The sequence below is a fragment of the Oryzias latipes genome, chromosome 2, assembly GCF_053564925.1.
Source record: "Oryzias latipes strain Hd-rR chromosome 2, Olatipes_Hd-rR_3.1".
Classification (NCBI taxonomy): Eukaryota; Metazoa; Chordata; class Actinopteri; order Beloniformes; family Adrianichthyidae; genus Oryzias; species Oryzias latipes.
This window is the reverse complement of record NC_136238.1, coordinates 1,234,749-1,250,093: the sequence shown is the minus strand read 5'-3', so window position 1 is coordinate 1,250,093 and position 15,345 is coordinate 1,234,749. Positions and strand designations below refer to the sequence as shown.

At 54.1% G+C, this 15,345-nt stretch overlaps 2 protein-coding genes across 3 annotated transcripts; both read right to left on the bottom strand.

Moving 5' to 3' along the window:
* Positions 1 to 3,222: 3,222 nt before the first annotated feature.
* LOC144990064 (uncharacterized) lies at positions 3,223 to 4,742 on the bottom strand. Of its 2 annotated transcripts, XM_078942603.1 has the most exons (4): positions 4,464 to 4,742; positions 4,219 to 4,344; positions 4,036 to 4,123; positions 3,223 to 3,947 (listed from the first exon to the last, which is right to left on the bottom strand). In XM_078942603.1, exons 1-4 carry the CDS (start codon positions 4,525 to 4,527, stop codon positions 3,653 to 3,655), a joined length of 573 nt encoding a protein of 190 aa, XP_078798729.1. In that variant the 5' UTR covers positions 4,528 to 4,742; the 3' UTR covers positions 3,223 to 3,652. The 2 variants fall into 2 exon arrangements, 1 of the variants encoding a protein (XP_078798729.1); XR_013654003.1 differs by lacking the exon at positions 3,223 to 3,947 and having other exon boundaries at positions 4,005 to 4,123; positions 4,219 to 4,358.
* Positions 4,743 to 4,911: 169 nt separating this feature from the next.
* On the bottom strand, positions 4,912 to 5,970 carry LOC144990070 (uncharacterized). The gene is made up of 2 exons (XM_078942607.1): positions 5,654 to 5,970; positions 4,912 to 5,505 (listed from the first exon to the last, which is right to left on the bottom strand). Exons 1-2 carry the CDS (start codon positions 5,898 to 5,900, stop codon positions 5,381 to 5,383), a joined length of 372 nt encoding a protein of 123 aa, XP_078798733.1. The 5' UTR covers positions 5,901 to 5,970; the 3' UTR covers positions 4,912 to 5,380.
* Positions 5,971 to 15,345: the final 9,375 nt, after the last annotated feature.

Here is a 15,345-nt window from a genome sequence, read left to right as displayed (position 1 = left end):
CAAAAAAAAAAGAACTTTTAGTCAACGTCACGATACTGCATCTCAACCCGTAGTGTGGAATTCGCCATCCCCTGTTTTTGCTTTGCTCTAGCCGCGTTGCGCTGACTCTTTGGGTTATGACGATCGCGCTCGTACTCGGAACAATGTCAGCAAGCTTACAGAGCACTCACCCGCCACGCTCTGGGTCCGCGCGACAGTTAGAAGTAGCCACGGTAAGAATGGGAGCCCTGTCATGGTTTAGCTGCTCAGATGGCCGAGGCCCGATCGAGTAGGGTTGGGGTCGCGGAGTCTGCTGCGGGAGACGCAGAAGGACCTTTCGACCGTTGTCGTTCGCCGTCTGCTTCACTTTCGTCCGAAGGGACGCTCGCAGAGCCCGGTGAAGCAGCAGCAGACGTTCGTTGATTGAGGCAAACACTATTCCACTTTGCACCACTCGATCACACCCGAAGACCGTTCCGACACGTCACGCAGAATTCCCCGAAGGCAGGTCGCAAAGTCGGGTTACCCGGTGTCTTTTATAAATGGCAGAGGGGCGACAAGCTCACACCGTTGGAGGCAGACGAAGAAGACTCAACCCCTTTAACCTTTCCGTTGCACTCCTCTGTCTTCTATCTCCCTTCAGGCAGGGCCTATGGAGTCCCGGCGACCAGGGCCCTCGAAGACTCTCCGCTCGCACGGCGCACAGAGCTCTCGCATGATGACCTATTTGGAAGAGCTGGCCGACCACGTTGAAGTGCCTCGCTCGGGGGAGGCCTCCTCATCGAGTGGAAACCGAGACGTCGGGCTTGTGAGCGTCTACTCGCATCGTGGGCGTGCTGACGACGGGGCGAAGCGGACGAAGACCGAAAGCTTGTGCTTACGCTTCCACACTCCCTCGGTTGACGACTCTGACCTGTGCTCCGCTTCGACGGCTGTAGTGCCCGATGCAGCATCTCAGTGTGATCACGTGTGATGAGATACAAAATAAAATCATGTCAGACGTTTGCCCTGTGTCTCTTTTCCTTGTCTGCACCGTCTGAAGCGATCGGCGCGTCAGGTTCGCGCTCGGAGGACCCGAGTGACCTCAAGCAGAATCTCTGGGGCCCTGCTAGGCGTAGCCACATTGTGCAAAGTGCCTCATAGCATTTTCTTGTCATTTATATAGTTTTTGTCCTAACCACACTTTTTCAGCACTGAAAAGGATAATAACGAAAACAAAACAGAGACATCTTTCAGAGGTGGACTCGATGGTCTTTATTGTAACGGTGATCAAATGAACACACACATGGGTTTATGTCTTATGAAGTAAGGATGAAGTCATTGAGGTTGGTAGATGCAGGAGCCAATCCCCTTTTGATCTTTCGTCGCATCCTCCAGACGATCGCGCAAATCGCGAGAACAGCGAGACCGATGGGGATAAGGACAAACAGACGATTTCGAAGTCGGCCTGAGAAGAACAAGGGAGATGTTCCGTTAAACCGAGAGTTGATGGTGTCCATCAGCTTTTGCAAATAATAAATTCAATTGTTAAAAATAAATAAATAAATAAATAAGAGCACCACTCACGTAACTGATATTAAATGCAAATGTTAAACATAAATAAATAAATAAATAAATAAATAAATAAATAAATAAATAAATAAATAAATAAATAAATAAATAAATAAATAAATAAATAAATAAATAAATAAATAAGAGCACCACTCACAAAACTGAATTTTCACTGTCGCTTTTTTGCTGTTTCTGCCAGAGGCTACGGCGCAGCTGTAAACCAAGCCAGCGTCCTCAGGAGACAGTTCCACGGTGCTGCGGATGTCATAGAGCATCCGTGAGGTCCGCCGTACGGCGGTAGTGGCGTTCAGAGTCCTGCCCGACGGAGGCTGGGTGGACCAAGTCAGCTCGGGTTCCGGGTAGATGCCCTCCGAACTGCACACGACGGTGTTGTCAACCTGCTCCAGACTGACTTTGGTGACCGGAGCTGCTGCAGAAACTAAAAGAAGAAAGAAAAGAAACAAATTTAAAAAAAAAACATTGAAATAAATAAAAAATGGAAAGCCTCTCTCACCTTCCACCTCCCTCGACGCTTTATCGCAGGGGTCGGGAACCTATGGCTCGCGAGCCATATATGGCTCTTTTGATGGTCACATGTGGCTCGCAGACAAATCTTTAATTATAGTTTTTTTTTTCATTAGACCAGTCCTTCTCGGGCGCGATGCGATGCCAGAGGCGCGCAGTAGTAGCGGTGCTTAGAGAGAGAAATCTGCGCCAGCGCTATCAGTTACTATTATCTATTATTTCACAGAGTATGTACCAGCTGGAAACCTTTGAATTGACGTGCCTAAAACTGCGCGCTCCCGTCTCTGAGAAAGAGCGCGCAGTTGCGGGGACGGGATGTGTGAGGGAGAAAGCAGAGGGTGGGGGTGAGGGGTTGTGGGGACAGGCTGCAGGTGAATCGCGCAGGGATTGTAAAAACGTAAAACCCGCTGCCTGTCACTCACTGTGGCGTGTGAGTGTGTGTTTGGCTCCCCGTCTGCATGTGATCAGTCTGTCTCACATCTACAGAACATTCAGACCTACGATCACGTTTAAAGTCTCAACGCCTGCATGAAGCAGAAACTCACCACGTATCAACCAGACTAGACCATCAGCAAAAATACCACGAGAAATACTCATCATTTATTAGCAACAGAATAACAATGTTATTAAAAAGAATCCACAGACTTATTGTACTTTAAAAATGTTGAAATTAAATCAAATGCACACATTCATTTGTATATTTAGTTTTAAACAAATTGTCGCGGACTGAGTTGGATGGCTGTTGGGCCGCGTTAAAAGTTCTGGAGTTCATTGAACGCGTCAAGCAGAGATCTGATTGGCTCTCAGTTCTGTCGCTCAGCCTGTTGTTAGGTAGTTTGGACCAATGGGGTTCAGCTATGGGCCGAATAAGGGAAATGGGAGGGCTGCAGCGGTAGCAGGGGAATATAAAGTTGGGAGAAGCGCTCTCGTCTCGGCGGGAGAGATTCAGGAGTTGCTGAATTAATTGAACGGCGTTTGTTGCGGTCTGCAGTAACCAGAATAAAGAACTTTAAAAGAGGTTAAGTCTCCGTGCCTCAGTGTGGGGAAGGGACACTACATTATTGTATGGCTCTTTCGAAATTACATTTCAAAATATGTGGCATTTATGGCTCTCTTGGCCAAAAAGGTTCCCGACCCCTGCTTTATCGTCTCCTTTGCCAGTGGCCTGGGTTTCGTTGCGGTCCACGTCGACAACCTCGGTCGGTCGAACCCGGGAGTCGCTGATTGCGTGGACAGTCTGCGTGGACTGCTGGGGGGTGGTCATGGCTGCAGAAACTAAAAGAAGAAAGAAAAGAAACAAATTTTTAAAAAAAAAAACATTGAAATAAATAAAAAATGGAAAGCCTCTCTCACCTTCCACCTCCCTCGACGCTTTATCGTCTCCTTTGCCAGTGGCCTGGGTTTCGTTGGGGTCCACGTCGACAACCTCGGTCGGTCGAACCCGGGAGTCGCTGATTGCGTGGACAGTCTGCGTGGACTGCTGGGGGTTGGTCATGGCTGCAGAAACTAAAAGAAGGAAGAAAAGAAACAAATTAAAAAAAAAATTGAAATAAAAAAAAATGGAAAGCCTCTCTCACCTTCCACCTCCCTCGACGCTTTATCGTCTCCTTTGCCAGTGGCCTGGGTTTCGTTGCGGTCCACGTCGACAACCTCGGTCGGTCGAACCCGGGAGTCGCTGATTGCGTGGACAGTCTGCGTGGACTGCTGGGGGGTGGTCATAGTGTGTGTCCGAGGAGGAGGCGTCGGGCTGGCCAGACTCGGATCCCGGCTGGACCCCTCTTCCCCGGCTGCGCCGCCGCCGTTCGACCAGCCAGGTGGAGGAGGAGGCGTCGGGCGGGCCAGACTCGGATCCCGGTCGAACCCCTCTTTGGCGTGACCGTCGGTGACAGGAGCTGCCGCGAGACAAAACTCGGACTTAGGGCCGCGTCTTCGCTTAACGGTCACAGGGGTTGACTTAATCACAACACTTGCGACTCTTACCTTGCACCATTACTTTGACGTTTCTGGTATGCCCATTTCTCGAGCTGACAACGACACAACGGTATGATCCCTGGTCTTGAAGCTGCACCTTTGACAGCAGTATTGAAGCATTTCCTTCAAAGATCTGATCCTCGAACAAGGAGGTTCTGTTGTTGACATTCCCCCTGTCAGGGTTTGTTATACCATATGTGAGGAAGGGAACTATCTCTGGATCCTTAAACCAGCGCACTGTTATGGAGCCCTCCCTCGGAACACTGCAGGGTAAGATGCAGGTTTCCATGACGAGGCAGGTAACGTCGGTGTCTGTAACTACATGACAGCGGCTTAAGAAAAAAAAAAAAAACAAGAAAAACAAAACCCCACACATTTTCACAAAGATTCATCAAAGTTTCACCATCTGCCTTCCACAACACAACGAGTTCACTCACCCTCAGCTCTCAGTGTCCACGCGAGAGTCAGAAGGATCCACGGTCCCAATAGGAACCCTCTCATGGTTTATCCGCTCTGATGACTGAGGCCAGATAGAGTACGGTTGGGGTCGAGGGAGTCGGCGGTGGGAGACACAGAAGGACCTTTCGACCGTCGTCGCTCGCTGTCCGCTTCGCTTTCGTCCGAGGGGGCGCTGAAGTTTAATGGGAGCTCGGGGAGCCTGGTAAAACCGTAGCAGATGGTGGTGATTCAGTCAAACATTGCATTCACGGCGGAGTTATAAGGGCTTCGTTCGACCCGCCCAAATCCGTTCCGACGCTAGATGGGGAATTCCCCGAAGGCAGGTCAGGAAAGTGGGAGTTCGGGGCGCATCCGAGTTTCTCGAGCTACATATTCCAGAGAACTCGTAAGGCGAGAATCTAAATGGCACACTCATACAGTGAAGGCCGCTCGATTCAATGGCTGAACCTCTCTGCCATCTGTGTCTGTCTTCTATCTACTTTCACACGTAATCGCGTGAGATGATATACAAAGTAAAATCTAGTCAGACGTTTACCCTGGGTTTCCTTTCTTTTGTTTTTTGCGCAGTGTGAAGCGATGGGCTCGGAGGACCCCACCGACCTTGTGGTGAAACCCCGTTAAGCGTAGGACGGTCACCCTGGGTTGCCGCAAAGCGCTCGAAGGCTCATGGAGCATGCCCCATCCTTTTTATTTTTTCGTAACCACACTTTCTCATTACTGAAAAAGCAAAAAGAAAAACAAAATACAGACATCTTTCAGAGGTGGACTCTAGGGTCTTTATTGTTACGGCAATCAAACGAACACACACAAGGGTTCACGTAGCAAAAGTAAGCCTGTGAGGTTGGAACAATGCATGCGGGCAGATTGGAAAGGTCCGTCGTCGAGAGTCCCACGGTCAGGCAGGAGCGCATCTCCTGGTTCTCCCTAGCATGCTCCATATCCCGAGAGCCAGGCAAATTGCGAGAGCCGCGACACCGACGGGGATCAGGACATAGATCGTCAGAAGCTTTCGGAGTCTGCCTGAGGAAAACGAAAAGATATAAGCCGTGAAAGCGAGAACAGATTGAGGATAGTGACGCCTCTGGCGTTCGTGCATAATCTGAAGTCCAACAGTAGGTGCAAAAAAAAAAAAAAGAAACTAAACAAATGAACCACTTGCTTCGCACACCTTCCACCATCAAAGTTGCTTTCTTGCTGTGCTTGCCAGAGGTTACGACGCAGCTGTAAACCATGACAGCGTCCTCGTGCGACAGTAACAGGGAGCTGCGGATGTCGTAGAGCAGCAGCGAGGTCCGCCAGACGGCGGTCGTGGCGTTCAGAGCCCCACCGGACGGAGGCTCGGTGGACCAGGTTAGCTCGGGTTTCGGGTAGATCCCTTTCGAGCAGCAGACGACAGTGTCGTCCACCTCTTCCATGCGGACTTCGAGGACTGGAGCCGCTGCGAGAAACGAATCCTGAGCTCAGCGCAACCTGTTTGCTTGGCGGGCCAAGCGTTCCCTCTCGACAGTGACCGTCGGCCCCTCTCACCTTCAGCTTCTCTCGTCGCCCCATCGTCTCGTTCGCGAGTCGCCGCTGTGCGGTCACGGTCCGCGTCGACGTTCTCTGTTGTTGGACCGTTGTAGCCGCCCTTGTTGGGAAACGGCTGCGTGGACCACCGGGGGGTGGTCACAGCGTTCAAAGTCCTGCTGGCCGTAGTGGGCTCCGTCGACCGAACCGGTTCGCGTTCCCGGCTGATCCCCTCCGAACTGTCGAGGACCGGAGCCGCTGCGAGACAAACTAGAATTTAGAGCCGCATTTTCGCTAAACGGTCACCTAAGTCACTCACCGCTCCTACCTTGCACGTTGACGTTGACATAAGTGTATCGCTCATTCTTACGGGTTGTAACGTAGCAGGTGTATCTTCCCTGATCGTGAAGCTGCACCCAGGACAACCGTAGTGAGGCATTACCTTTAGAGACCTGATCCGAGAACAAGGAACCTCTGCCCTTGACATTCCTGAACTGAGGGTTCGCTTTGTAATATGAAAGAAAGGGGTTGCCCTCGTTATCCTTAATCCAGTGCACTATCGGATCGTCTCCTCTCTGAAAACTGCAGGGTAAGATGCAGGTTTCCATGATGAGACAGGTGATGTTGGTGTCTGTAACAACGTGACAGCGACACAAAAAAGAAAGCAGAAAAAACATTTAGCCGGCAACCCTCCCGAGTCCTTCTTCGACTTTGTAACCTGACTACACAGACTCATCGAATCATCACGGCCTGCCTCTCAAAACACAGGCTCATCGATCGTACTCGTGCTAGGAACAGTATCAGCAAGCCTACAGAGGACTCACCCGCTGCGCTCAAGGTCCATGTGAGAGTCAGAAGTAGCCACGGTCCGAATGGGAGACCTCTCATGGTTTATTCTGACGGGATACACGAAAGTATCTTTCAGCAGTCCGAAAGGGAACGCGAGATTTTAATAAGAACTGGCGGGCCCTAGTACCACTGGAGCCAACGGACGGTTACACTACCGTACCCCGTACCCCCGGTGGAGCGAGCGCACAGTTTATCTCACCTCTGAAAATAAAGGAGAACCAGACACCTGAACACAATACATTTTATTTTCACTCGACGATACAACAAAAAAAAACAATGTGTAGGTCCCTCGAAGGACACCTGAAAACAATCAAACAAACGTGAAAAAGTCAAGTAAAAGTACAGAAACAAAGCCAGCCGAAGCAGATCTCAGTGTAGCGTAGCCGTGTCTCTGGGACATTCATCGACACACATACATGAGCATGTACGCTGCACCTTGGTGGGGGCCTCCGATCGAAGGGCTCCTCACTAGCACCGCAGGTGAGTGGAGACGATGAGGGGCGAAAGTCTGGCAAAGAGGTCGACCAGCGAGCTCTCGGAGGCGCCGTTACCGCACAGGCGTACGAGCGCGATGACGATCCTGTAATACACTTTGGTGAGTTCGGGCACGGGGCTCCGTGCTGCGTGTTTGGAGATCATTACGACGGGGGCCCATTTCAATAGACCCAAGGCGACCCGAGGGTCTGCGTCGTGAGTGTAGCACCTGCCGTCTCGGGACAGCTGCACTCTGTCGGGGCTCAGTAGGTCGACCCCCGCGACGTCACGCAGCCCGGCCCTGCTGAGGTCCACGGTCAGCGGGGCTCTCGTGCAGTTGAACGCGACCACTTCGACCTTGTGGCTCTCGAACACTCTGACCTTCAGTCTCAGCGTCAGGTTTCGTATCAGGGAAGAAAGCGACTTGGAATCAGATGGAGGCCCCGGCAACGTCTGTTTTCCCCTTCGCGGCGGAGGGTTGCCGAACACCAGCAGGCCGAGCCCGCGGCCCGACTCGTATTTCGTCCCCGTGAGGCTCGGCTCGGCCCGCCAAGTGGACCTCTCGGCCGTGTACTCCTCGAACGCGAAGTAGGCGCTGTCCAGGGTGAGCCTGCTGGGTACGACGGCTCTCCCCCGGCCCGCTCTCTCACTCAGGATCCCCAGGGCCCCGCCGAGGATCCCGACGGGGTCCCTTGAGGAGAGGAGGCTTATGGAATCCGCCTCGCGAAAGCCGCATCTGCCCAAAACCTCGATACAGAACGTGAGCAGGCCCTCGTTTCCCACCCCGAAAAAAGGACCACCGCGACCAAAGTGCTTGGCGAGGTAAGCCACCGGGTCGATCAGCGCGCAGCCTCGGCAGATCAGCAAGTCGTCCAGATTTAACGCGCGCGTGGGGAGCTTCTCTGCCTCCAAGGCCTGGTGAAGTGTCAGGAGCACCTGAGCGGCGAAGGCGTCAGCGGAGAAAGGCGCGTTCTCGAGAGTCCACTCGGATGCTTTCTTGCAGTCAGCGAACATGGGAGCGTACTGGAACACCACAACGCTGTCGCAGCTCTCCGAGCTCCTGCACAGGCCTCGGATCGGGCCCGCGAACAAGTCCGGTCGCTGCTCCGTGACAGCAATCGAGAGCTCGACGACGTGCTCTCTGAACCTCTCGGCGTCCTCCGGAGATGCCTGGGTGAGGATGGCCATCTTTGTGTCGACCTCTCCCTCGCAGCATCCGCTTTTGCCTTTCACGATGACCCGGGGACCTCCCGCGGGCGAGCTGGCCGAAGCGGAGCACGGGTCTGGCTCTGGAGACCCGATCCGCATCCGCGCGAAGGTGAGTCTCTCCGGAGACCGCCCGACACGGCCCGAGTCTTCCTTGGCGACCTGGGATGAAGCGCTGGCCTTTCTCGAGTACCACACGTAAGGCTGTATGTAACCCGGAGCCAGTCTTATCACGTCGACCCCGTAGAAGATCTTACTCTCGGATCGGAATGTGGTAGCGAGAGAAGAGGTGTCTGGCACCCGGAAGGCGGGGGGTTCGCAGTCCTCGCAAGCCACCGCGTCACAGGCTCTGTAGCAGCCGGCGCCGATGTTCGTCGGGATCTCCCTCGCCGGAACCGAGACGGCATCCGCGCCCAGGTCCCGATACCTCGGGAGTTCGAGCAGCTCAGACGCCGACCACCTTTCCTGGGGGAACAACGTGACGCACGCCGCCCCGATGGCGACGAACTCCAGATCTGGGCCCGCTCGACCGGACGCCCTCGCGGCCGCGGCTTCCAGCTTCTTCGCGACGTCTCTAGTCCGCGGCCTCGAGCGGAATTGCCGCCGCAGCTCCATGGCGTCCAAGCTCTTCATGTAATACGAATCGAAGGCGGCTTCCGAGGTAGGCTCGTACGTGCCTAGCAGCTCGGACAAATTCCGCGCGTAGGTCCTGCTGCAAAAACCTTCCCGCTGACCGGACGCCCTGTGGCCGATCAGGGGCGCGCCGCTGTACAGCTCCCAGATCATGCAGTACCAGCTGAACACGTCCGCCTGAGTGTCGGACTCCAGGCACCACAGCACCTCGGGAGCTCTGTTCGCACGGGTGCCCCTGGGCTGATCGGGAGTGGAGAAGTTGCACGCGGTGCCAAAGTCGCTGATCTTGAACACCAGTGGCAGGGGCCTCCTGCTTTCGGCGCGACACACCAGGACGTTTCTGTGCGTGATGTCCCTGTGCTGGATGGCTCTCGACCGCAGGTGGTCCAGGGCGCGCAGAACGTCCAGTTCGACCAGGGGCACGTACCTCGTCTCGGTCCCCATGTGCGCCGAAAACTCGTGCAGGGAGCACGCCGCCTCCTCCATCAGGGATACGACCCTGCCACCCAAAGGGTACCCGGGGGCCTCGCACCACAAGCCACAATGTCCGCAGCACGTTCGGGTGCTTGATGGAGGCTCCGATCAGGACCTCCTCCATCTGGGTCGCGACGTGCGCATAGCGCTTGAACTCGTCCTCCACCACGGGCAGGCTCCAGTTCAGCATCTCGGGGAAGAGGTTGACCTTGGCAACCAGCCCCTCCTCGATGCGCACCGTGACGCCGAACCCGCCGCGGCCCAGCACGGACTTCCCGTCGCGCAGCAGGGACTCGAGGTCGACCGCCGTCGCGGACGCCGTCTCCGGGACGGCGCGTAACGTCCATTTTTCGGACGAGCGGGTGGGCGCCTCTGGCTCGCTACGCCGTCCGAAACTGTCAGCTGTCACAATCGGCGTCGTTGGAGGCACGGTGTCGTACCTCTCTGGTCTCAGGCTCCTCAGCACGGGAGCGCTCCCCTGCTCCTTGGGTCTTATTGAGCACTCGCAGCCCCGGGCAACGCGGCGAGCGACATACTCGAAGCCTCCCGCGCCCAAGATCGCGTTTGCGGCCGCGCACAAGGACCTCACCCCGTCGTTTTTCTGAGATGGGGCGTTTCGCCCTACAGTCGAAAACAGGACCAGAGACCCGTCGCGACCCAGGAACCAGGTCCTCTCTACGCACACCACCAAACGCTCCGTGGTCTCTCGGACGCGAGGTTTCGCGTCCACGCTGCATATCTCTACCTTGTCCGTGTCCACGCCGCACAGCCCGCACAGTCTCGTGAGCCAGGCGACGAGGTTTTCTCCTCCCCGGCGAGGTTCGCACAGATCGACGCTTTTAGCTCCCAGCCACTCCAGCGCTCCAGGAGCGTCGCTGCAACAAAGAGTCTTAACATGATACAAGCGGTGCTCTCCCAGCAGTCCGAGAAGCCTCCGAGTGCACCGTCCGCTGTCCTCCATGCTTTGCGCGCCCGAAGGGGGCTCTCGGTCAGTTTATAAAATGAACTCAGAAATGAGACAGAAAATCGCGTTTTCTCCCCACGCCTCGGTAGCCCTTTTCGAGTGCCTGATAGTGGCAGGGGCGCCCGCCACTGGCCTGCTGCAGAACGAAGTGGTCAGCAAGCACAGACCCACGCTTCAAAAGAGCCTCGAGCTTCTGAGGGACATGTGGACGAGGTCTGACGCGCTGCATGTGTGTCAGGACGACCTGATCTCGCTCCATCGGATGGAGTGCGAGAGCGCCGGGCACGCCGGCGCTAAGGTCCCGAAATGCATCGCCGTGGACCATCGCAAGTTGTCCAGGTACTACGTGTACCTGCTGTTTCGCTACAGCGTGAGCTTCGCATCGTCCGAACGAGGGGGCTTCATTTACAACAGGTTTCGAGCGTGGGGTGCTGGCGCCGGAGCGGTCGAACCCCTGAGAGACATCCCCCACGCTTGGTTGCCTCCGTTCCAGTCGCCCGCCCCGTCAGCTCCTCCCGAGGAATCTGACTTTGCGCAGCCTTCTCGAGCGGGCAAGCTCCGGGCGCAGACGAGAGGGCCCGGTCGTCACGCCGAAAGGGTTGACCCGAGCGAAGCTGTGGAAAGCGGATGGCGTGAAGCGGACGAATCGAGGTTTGACAGAACAGAGCGAGGGAGAGTGCCTGTTCGCAACGGATGTCGCTCGAGTGCGAAGGAGTTCTCCTCGACAAGGCACGGTCAGGGAAGGGAGGTGAAACAAGGCGGCAGGGGCTACCGCGAAGACAGCGATCGTGACTCGACAGTCGACAGCGGGCGGGAATGTTGAAATGGCGACCGGATTTGTAGATTTACTGCCCTCTGCTGTCTGTTATGTATGGAAAAAAATGAAATAAAATAACATTTCTGTGCACTCTCCTCGGTTCGTCTCTACGGATTTGTAGATTTATTGCCCTCTGCTGTCTGTTATGTATGGAAAAAAATGAAATAAAATAACATTTCTGTGCACTCTCCTCGGTTCGTCTCTACTTCTTACACTTTCCGCGCTGCCTGGCCGTTATGGCAGGTAGGATGCAACGTCTGTTTGAGCAGATCTCTTCTGCACACAGAAAATACGGTGGAAGGGGCACATGAGCTTTCTCAAGGTCTAGGGACATACTTTACCTCTCTGACTAAAAGCCTCCATGCTTGTCCAACAGTGCACACCTTTATGTTGCGTGTGTTTTTGTGTGCTTGTCTTTTGTGCATGTGTGTCTGTGTGCAACTTGCTCCTCTGTATTCAATCGAGTTAAAGATAGGGTCGAGACAGAAAAAAAAAAATCAGTCAAGGAGCAACACCCCAGTCAAGGAGTCTTTATTTTGTAATGGAACACAGGAACGTAGAATTCAATTCAAACAAAACCAGGTTCACATCGTTTGGTAAAACGAGTGCACAGCCCGTGACTGTAAAACTAGGGTTTTCTGGGCTCATCCTCGTCAGACGTGCTGTCGACGTATATGTCTCCCGTGCGCCTGAAATGTGACTTGGCTTGGGCGAGTCGCATCTTCTTGCTGGTGAATCTTGAGGTTATGGGCCTCGTGCCGCGATCCACGCATGCCGGCTCAGATTTCTCGGGTTGAGCTGGCGCGCTCGTGGATTCCGTTGCTCCCGTCTGCGTGGTGCGATCGTAATAGATCCTGCCGTGCTTACTCTGGTAGTAATTGCGACGGTACTTTGCGCGCCAGAAGACGCAGTTGCAGCATTCGCAGTCGATTTCATGGTTCCCGAAACCCCAAAGGTGGGCCGGGAAAATTTCTTTGTCGTCGTAGGACTCCACGCTTTCTCCGCCAGACTCCAGCTCGCTGCTGTCGCTCCCGGACTGACGAGACTCTTTGATCCGTTTTTTCAAGTAAGCCATCATGGCCCGATCGTTGTCAGAATCTGACTCGGAATCCTCCACGCTGGCCTGCGGCCCTTCGGGCGAGGTCCCAGTATTGGTCCCGATGGTCCGGCGTCTTGGGACAAACCGCCGTCCTGCGTTGACTTCCTCATCCGAGTCGACGTCCATGCTGCCTGTGAGAAAATTGGATTTTCTAGAAAGGACTGTTTTAATAAAAACGTTCAGTTGGTTCGTTCCCTTCAGTTTCCTGCACACAGAAATGAATGAATAAGACTCAGAGACAATACATAGCTACAGTGAAGATTTACCCCGCACAAAACAGCACAGATTTGTACGCAGGGTTACAGACAGAGGAACATGATCTCAAAGTCTGAACAAAGACACTCATAAAAAGGTTCGGTTTATATACCTAGCATTTACTTATTCAGAAGATGGTCCGAGGGTCTATGGTGTGAAAAACCCACCCACATGCTGTTGCAGGCTAGACACTCGAAGGTCATAAAGCTTCAAGTGCCAGATCTCTCTGATGTTCTCATAGACATTTGCCAGAGCACAAACACCAGGACACACAAAAAGTGAAAAAGGGAGGATGAGGAGAAACTGTGACAACAATATCTCTGCTGTGCTGTCTTAGGATGTAATATAATTTTGAGATGATAATACTGAATCAAGTTTAAACCATTTGTGTAGTAAAAGGTAAAAGTGAATGTAATAAAAGTAAAGATTGAGTTTCTAACTATTCTGTTTCTAATTATTCCTAACACTGCATGTCTCTGAATTCCTGGCTGTTTGCAAGACGATAGGAGGAGAGAAGCCAGCCCCTCCGCTTAAATATTTAACAGGCACACCTTTCCTAAGAAACCTCTTCCCCCACCCACACCCTTTCAGGGGCAGGCACTTGACAGGCTCTGCAGATGAGAGCAAACCTGTTGCACTGTCTCTGTTGTACCTTGTATCTCTGTCGCTTGGAAAGTTTCTAAGTAGTATTCTTTTTGTTTTGTTTTGTTTTTTGTTTCGTTTTCCTCATTTGCTTCTCTCGAGTTTCCAGACCGAAACACTCTCTTCGTTAGAATGGACATCACCCCGGTATCTGGAGGGAGCGCTGGGAGCGACTCGGACTCGGATGTCATGTACATCGAATCTGCCCCGGGGAACAAAATGACCTTCGATCCGGTGAGGGGAGCGACGCTGCTCGACCTGGCTGCGTACGTTGTGGCAGCTCCTGAGAAGCCGAGAGCTCTGTGCCGCGGGCCGAATTTTTCACCCGTGCCTCTGGGACGGCCCTGCGCGACGGTGCCGGTGATGGGAGACGGCAACTGTTTCTTCAGGGCCGTCAGCTACTTGGTCTGCGGCAGGGACGACTACCACTACAAGATCAGAAGCTGGTGCGTCAGGGAAATGAGTTCGAATAAAGAAAAATACAGAGATTTGCTGCGCTCGCAGTACTCGAGCGTGGAGCAGTACATTCTCGAAAGGAGGCCGAAGGATCGGGGTGTCTGGGCCACCGAGGTGGAAATCGCAGCGCTGGCCAACGGCTGGGACGTGAACGTGTACACGCACAACCACGGAGGGTGGGTAGTCTACAGTCCGGACGGCAGGCCTCGGTCGAACGAGCTGCCCGGGATATACGTGCAGAACCAGTTGGGCCACTACGAACCCATCGTGTGCGTGAAAGACCCGAGCGGCTCGGGTTGCTACGGGTTCTGCCGCCACACCTTTGTCGGCGAGTGCCGTCAGGCAGTCTCAGAGCCGCTCCGCTGCATCGCGAGAGGGCTCCGGGATTCAAAGTTCGCCACGTCTCAGAAACCCGGAGAGGCGGACGAAGAGAAAGTAGGGGAAGGGAGGAAAGAAAAAGAAGAGGAAGAATATGAAGATGTAGAAATGGATAAAGAAGAAGAGTGTATCATCAACGGGGAGGATGGCTCCCAGCTGCTCGTACCTAGCACCATGTTCTCGAGGAGAGCAGTTGAAGTGAACATGGAAGAGCTCTACTCTGACTCTGACACGCTCGTCCAGAACTGGTTGAGCGTCATGCGTTCTTGGAAGGGTTTCCTGAACTGGCTGGACGATCGCTGGTGGGGCTCCGTGTCTCGAGATGACATAGCTACGTTCTTGAGGAGCGAGAAGGGGCGATGCGCCGTCGTGGTCTCGGAGCCCCTGGAGCCGAAGATCGGAGCGCTGTGCTCCGTGACGAAGCAGGGCAGTTCGGACGCAGTGCTGACGACGGAGATCGCGATGGAAAGGGGACTTTACGTGTGCAAGGAGCTCAAGGGCTACTACGATGACCCGAGGGACATCGTGCTGCTACTGGGATGCGAGCGAACGGTGGCTCGCAAGCCCTCCAACGTGACGTCCTCGCAACGGAGCTTTTTCGCCGACGCGAGGATACCAGAGCGGCTGCACAGGCTGATACGAGGCCCCATGGGCAAGGTTTGGTGGGGTACGTACACCAACTTGGCCCAAGTGCCAAAGCTGACGTATCCCCTCACGGCTCTGCAGCGACAGAGGAGGCTGAGCGCCATGATCGCTCTGACGGACGTGAAGGAAGAAAGGGGTCCCGGGTACTTGTTCGAAATCATGTACTTGAGCAAACGAAACGGGGGCTACGGACTGCTCATCAACAAGTGCAAGGTCGTGTTCGGCATCCGTGGGTTTACCGTGGTGTGCGGACCGAGGGACAAAAAGTGCCTCGCTTATCACATGGACATGGAGGCCCTGGTGTACGGGCTCAGCCGGCTAAAAAGGCTGATTTTTCTTTCCAAGTGAATGTCTGCACATGATATTAGACAATTGTGCTGTCACCTTCACCTTTAGATGCCTCCGTGGGTCAGCTCTGCCCAGCGCGAGAGGCTGCGTTATTTTTTTTTTCTCGTTTTCTTT

Bases quoted from the DNA above. Each gene is read 5' to 3' on its own strand.
- LOC144990064 (XM_078942603.1), bottom strand. From the start codon at position 4,527: ATGAGAGGGTTCCTATTGGGACCGTGGATCCTTCTGACTCTCGCGTGG. The intron at 4,345-4,463 runs GTGAGTGAACTC...GCTGTCATGTAG, and splicing joins GTGGACACTGAGAGCTGAGG to TTACAGACACCGACGTTACC. The intron at 3,948-4,035 runs GTAAGAGTCGCA...GTCTCGCGGCAG, and splicing joins CGTCAAAGTAATGGTGCAAG to CTCCTGTCACCGACGGTCAC.
- LOC144990070 (XM_078942607.1), bottom strand. From the start codon at position 5,900: ATGGAAGAGGTGGACGACACTGTCGTCTGCTGCTCGAAAGGGATCTAC. The intron at 5,506-5,653 runs GTGTGCGAAGCA...CGTTTTCCTCAG, and splicing joins AGCAACTTTGATGGTGGAAG to GCAGACTCCGAAAGCTTCTG.